Source organism: Gekko japonicus, unplaced genomic scaffold (assembly GCF_001447785.1).
Source record: "Gekko japonicus isolate JY-2015 unplaced genomic scaffold, Gekko_japonicus_V1.1 scaffold1294, whole genome shotgun sequence".
Taxonomy (NCBI): domain Eukaryota; kingdom Metazoa; phylum Chordata; class Lepidosauria; order Squamata; family Gekkonidae; genus Gekko; species Gekko japonicus.
In genome coordinates, this window is record NW_015176490.1 from 277,763 (window position 1) to 283,762 (window position 6,000).

The following is a 6,000-nucleotide window of genomic DNA, read 5'->3' on the forward strand; positions in this document are numbered from 1 at the left end:
AGAGTCCACCCTCCAAAGCAGCTGTTTTCTCCAAGGGGACCAATCTCTGCAGACTGGAAATCAGTCATAATTCCAGGAGATCTCCAGGTCCCACCTAGAGGAAGGGTACCTGAAAAATCAGAACTGGTACCAGACTTTATAGCATTCAGCATGGTGTAGCGCTTAAAGTGTTGGACCAGGATCTGGGAAACCCAGGTTCAAATCCCCACTCTGCCACAGAAGCTTGCTGGGTGACCTTGGGCCAGTCACACGCTCTCAGCCTATCCTACCTCACAGGGCTGTTGTGAGGATAAAACAGAGGTGAGGGGGATAATCAAAGCCACTCTGGGTGCCCACTGGGGAGAAAGGCGGGATATAATGAATAAACAAACCCTAAAAAGGTTAGCTAGCTTTGCGCTCCCTTCCAGGGATTTCACTTCTTTCTCCTGGAAAAAATTGAAAACCCTCAGGTGTACCTCACAAAGCTGTTAGAACAGACTATAGGAAAAAAGAGCAGAGAAGCTTTTACCCACCCATAAGGCGGTGGGCTATTTTTGTAGCAGGAACTCCTTTGCATATTAAGCGACACACCCCTAATGTAGCCAATCCTCCAAGAGCTTACAGAGCTCTTCTTACAGGGGCTACTGTCATCTCTTGGAGGATTGGCTACATCAGGGGTGTGTCGCCTAATATGCAAAGGGGTTCCTACTACAAAAAGAGCCCTGCGCATTATTATAAGTCATAAGAGTATTAATATAATCAGTAGTGTTATTACTGATAACGAGCATGGCATTTGAGCAGCTAATCTCTCTGCCTTCTGAGGTTTTAAGTGAGAGCAACTTAAAGGAAGTGGAAGAGGCTTCCTGGGGAGCTGATGGGCTCTCCTCCTTTGGAGGTTTTCAGAGGCTAGATGGCCACCTGACAGCAATGCTGATTCTGTGAATTTAGGCATATCAGGAGAAGGGAAGGCAGGAAGGGTTGCGTCAGTGCTTAGTTCTTGTGGCCCTTTCTTACACGCCCAGGGAAATGCTGATCACCAGTTTGGGGTCAGGAAGCAATTTTTCTCCAGGCCAGTTTGGATCCTGGAGGTTTATTGTCATCTTCTGGGCATGGAGGGGGGGGGGAGGAGGAGGTATTTGTGAATTTCCTGCCTTGCACAAGGGGTTGGACTACATGACCCTGCAGGTCCCATCCAACTCTATGATTCTAGGAGTCTAAGAAAAAAGGACATTAGGACGGCCAAGGTGAACCGCACCGGCAGCTAAGATCACTGACAGCGCCGCGGCTGCATCCTCCTAACGCGAAGCGAGTTTCTTGCCGGAAAGAGACCCAGTTCCAAGCTGCAGGGAGCCCTCACTTCCGATTCTGAGCTCCACCGCCGCCATATGCGTGGCAAGAGACCACCCACTCCTCTCTACTATTCAAGGCGGTTCGCCCTAGTTCTCCGCGTAGGCTACCTCCACAATCGATATGGAGCCGGAAGTTTCGACACAATAATTATGGTCAATAAGGCTACGCCTTTCCGGCCTCGAAGCGGAGTGGGAGGGTGAGGAGCCTTTAGCAAAAAGACGGCAGCGCCTAGAGCAAAAGCAAGCCTGAGCTCATTGGCCCTCGCGTGGCGCCCCGAGAGGTCACCGGAAGTCCAGGCTCTCGCGTCACCCTAGCGTGTCTCCATTTGTGGCCCGCCTTGTAGCGTCACGTCCGGTCCGTCCGCTCAACTTCCCCGTTCCCTCCCCTCCACACGACAGGCCCCCGAGGCGCCCCTCCCCCCACCTCCCCACTCACCTGCCGAGGGTGCCTCCATAGTGGGACAGCAGGAGGGCAGGAGGAGGCGGGCGGCGCGTTTAAAAATAAAAAATAAATCTTTTAAAAATAATTTAAAAGTGTCTTCTTAAAAAAGCACTTTCGTCCCTGAAGAAACCGCCACACAACCCCCCCCACACACACACTTCCGTGCCTCTCGCGACACGAGTGTGAGAAGAAGTCCCTGAGGGGACAAAAATAATAATCTCGGGTTATCATATCATATTAATAATAATTATTAAATGGCGTCCGAGGGGGGGGGGTGGAAAAACCGCGGCGGGCAAACCGATTATGGCGAATCTGCCGCGTCCGACATGGTGGCTTCTTGTTCGTCTTCCTCGAGTGACGTCAGAAGAAGGGCGCGAGGGGGAGGGGCGCGCGAGAGACTCGCGCCTCTTGGGCAGGTCCGGCGTCGGCGGCCGTTGGGGAGCGCGAGCGAGATTCTCCCGCCCGCTGCCGTTTGCACTTCGTGCTGCGCGTGCGCGGGGCCAGGTCCTTTCCCTCCCCCACCCCCGCGATAAAAGCGGCTTCAAAGGGCAGAGGAGAAAAGTTGCCAACCTCCGGGTGAAGCCTGGAGATCTCCCAAATTGGGTTGCTGCGTTCAGGATTCCTGCAGATTTGGGGATGAGGTTAGGGTTGCCAGGTCTGAGTTAGGAAACACCTGGATTTTTTTTTGGGGGGGGGGCTAAGGAAGGACTTTGGTGGGGCATAATGCCATAGAGGTTGGTCTCCAAAGCAACCATTTTCTCCAGGGGAACTGAATTCTGTACTGTGGAGACGAGTTGTCATTCCTGGAGATCTCCAGCCACCTCCTGGAGGTTAGGAACTCAAGGAATGACAGCTAGACTGTGGAGTTCAGTTCCCCTGAAGGAAAATGGCTGCTTTAGAGGGTTAAATGGAGTTTGCAATGGAGAGGGACCTCAGCAGGGTATAGGGATGCCAGTCCGGAATTACCGCTCATCTCCAGACTGCAGACGTCAGTTCTGTTAAATACTGAGTTCTGGACGCATTGCAGTGAATCAGCTCTAGTTTATTAAGTGATTTCAGGCATACCAAAGAGACAACTCCAAGGCTGCTGCCTGGTTTTAAAGCATGCAAACACCACACCCAAACACCCTCCACTACCAAGGATAGGCTATTTACATTACACTACTTTTCAACTGGTCAACTCCAGGATCCTGGTCAGCTATTGTTCTGGAGGAACAAGCTCGACCAGTTCCAGGTACTGTTTCAGGCTCAATACATAAGTCCCGCTGGAGAAAATGGATGCCTTGGAGGGTGGACTCTCTGGCAATTGTACCCATTGGCATTGTACCCCAGGCTCCACCCCCAAATCTCCAGGAGTTTCCCAGCCTGGATCTGGCAACCCTACCCCCCACCCCACACCAGTGGCCACGGGGGGCCTGGCAACCCTAGGTATAAGGCCTAAGGGTCCACCCTCTAAAGCAGCCGTTTTCTCCAGGGAAACTGATCTTGGAAGTTGGTAATCCGAAGAACCCTTACGCCTGTTGCTGCAGCTGGGAGGGGTACTGCAAAAGAGGCCTGCTGGATCAGACCCAGTGGCCCATCCATTCTAGCGTCCTGTGGCCATCCGGAAGGGCAAAGGTTTCCCCAGTTTGTTTCTCCTGCCCAGGAACAGGCATTTGGTTTCTGCATCAACACAGATGAAGAAGAGAAGAGACTGGATTCATACCCTGCCCTTCACCACCCAAAGGAGTCTCAGAGCGGCTTACAAACTCCTTTCCCTTCCCCTCCCAACAGACGCCCTGTGAGGCAGGTGAGGCTGAGAGAGCTCTGACAGAAACTGCTCTTTCTCAAGAACAGCCCTGACAGAACTATGCCTTGCCCAAGGTCATCCAGCAGGTGCAAGTGGAGGAGTGGGGAATCAAACCCGGTTTTCCCAGGTCAGAGTCCGTGCTCTTCACCACTACACCAAACTGGCCATTTCGTTGTCTTATCTACTAGGCCTTCATGGCTCTCATGTATGGTTGCCAGGTCTGGGTTGGGAGATCCCTGGAGATTTGGGGGGGGGGGGCTGGGGATGGAGGGGTTTGAGAAGGGAAGGGACCTCAGCGGGGTACCTAAGGGACCCAGCGTACCTAAGGGACCGCCTTTCCCCATATGTTCCCCCGTGAGCACTACGGTCGGGGACCCAACACCTCCTGGCAATGCCAGGCCCCAAAGAGGTCAGGCTGGCCGCTACCAGGACCAGGGCTTTTTCGGTGGCAGCTCCTACCTGGTGGAACGAGCTCCCGGAGGAGATCCGGGCCCTGCGGGACCTTGCACAGTTCCGCAGGGCCTGTAAGACGGAGCTCTTCTGCCAGGCGTATGAGTAGGAGCCGCCATTACCATCATAACCTGGCCCTGGAAGAGAGAACACCAGTGTTTCCCGGAACCGACGCCACCGAGTTGGCAGAGCAGTTGCAATATGCCATCTTGTGGAAGATCAGAGCACTTTTGTTAACAATATTGTTATTGTACTGTAGAGATTTTAAATAGTTTTTAAAATGTTTTATATTTGATACTGGCCTGTGCCTGATTGTAAGCCGCCCTGAGCCCGCGCAGCGGGGAGGGCGGGGTATAAATCAAACCTATAAATATATATCGCCTATATATATATATATCGCCACAGTGCCCACCTTCCAAAGCAGACACATTTCCTCCAGGGGAACTGATCTCCCTCGGGTAATTCCGGGAGTTTCCCAAGCTCCACCTAGAAGTTGGCAACCCCAGTCTCTATTTTGTCAATTTGCTCCTGCTTTTCCGCCTGGTCTAAAACATACTCCCTAGAAACTTCATTTGGTGCTCACGCCACTCCCTCGAGTGTGAGTGTTATAGGGGGAAACTTAACCATACCTTACTGCTCAGCCTTCCAGCTGAGAGACCCTCTTTCCCATGTTCCAGTTTCCATACCCCTGCTAGCAGAGAGTAAACATATTGTGATCAGAGATGGGGCTTTCACAGTGGGGATGCCTCCTCTTTTGAACGCCCTTCCCCCAGCCAGTGTGGTATAGTGGTTAGAATGGGGGAGACCCAGGTTCGAATCCCTGCTCTGCCAAGGAAGCCTGCCGGGTAACCTTGGGACAGTTATACAGTGTGAGCCTAACCAACCTCGCAGGGTTGTTTTGAGGATAAAATGGAGGTGAGGAGAATGATGTGAGCTGTTTTGAGCCCCCATGGGGGTGGGGGAGTGGGGTATATATGAAATACCTGGTACCTATTTCACAGTCCTTTAGACACTATGTCAATTTTTTTTTAAAAAAATTACCTGAGCTTTTAAGTAGTTCATCTTTTTGAGCTCTTTCAGGGCTACCAGTTTCCGGAAAGTCAGGGAAATGGTTACTGGCCAAGGAAAGTTGGGCAAATGGTTCAAAAGTCAGAGAAAATGCGATTAAGACATACTTTTGAAAGGCCACTGCAAGAGGACACTCTAGACTTCAGGCAACTGAAGTAGAGATGTGGTAGGATACAAATGTAATATAACGGAGCACACATACTCCATTATTTGATTATATGATTTTGATTTTTTTTTTAATTGGGTGATGGTTGTTAACAGTAAAACAATGAAATGAAGTTGTAAGAGATAGCATTATTTTATGGAGAAGCTGACTGGCTTGCAAGTTGTTATTATTCAAACTAATCAGTTTCAGTTGATTCAAAGATGGGAATATTTTGACAGGTCAGCAGATTGTGCATTTTTTTCTTCTAGCCAGCTGTAAAGTCCAGTAATGTCACAATACTACTCTCGGCAGTAAATGTGAGATGGGTTTAGAAATCAGACCTTATAATGCAAAACAATGTTAATAAAAGGAAAGGTATGACTTCCGGTTTATGGCGACACACTGAGCAGACTCATCTCCCGGACCTCCCGGGGATGAAATCTGCACACCTGCAGAAAGGGGGGGGCGACATCTCGCTAACCCCCCCCCCCCGGAGCCTGGTTGAAAGGCTCCTAGCCATGGGACTTTTGAGAGGTGGCCTCTTCGCCAGCGCGATGCTGGGGAATCGAGGCGCTTCTCCATCCTGACGGTCCTCCTGCTGTGTGTCCGTATGGAACTAGTGACACTGACTGGGACAAGCGCTGGAGATCGAGCAATTTAAACGGAGCTACAGCGAGGTCGCAAGACCGATTATGAACTGTGAGTCAGATTAGAGCGTAATTGACATTTTAAAAAGAAAGCTCCCACCCCAAGGACTAGGAAAGAAAGCGAGTGGGGG

At 51.0% G+C, this 6,000-nt stretch overlaps 1 protein-coding gene across 1 annotated transcript in view; it reads right to left on the reverse strand.

The window, feature by feature from the left end:
- ZFAT (zinc finger and AT-hook domain containing) overlaps window positions 1-1,801 on the reverse strand; it is a 173,253-nt gene extending 171,452 nt beyond the window's left edge. Inside the window, 1 exon segment of the mRNA XM_015427248.1 lies at window positions 1,765-1,801. Within this exon segment, the coding sequence (XP_015282734.1) occupies window positions 1,765-1,783 (19 nt within the window). The 5' untranslated portion in view covers window positions 1,784-1,801.
- Between the last annotated feature and the right edge of the window lie 4,199 nt (window positions 1,802-6,000).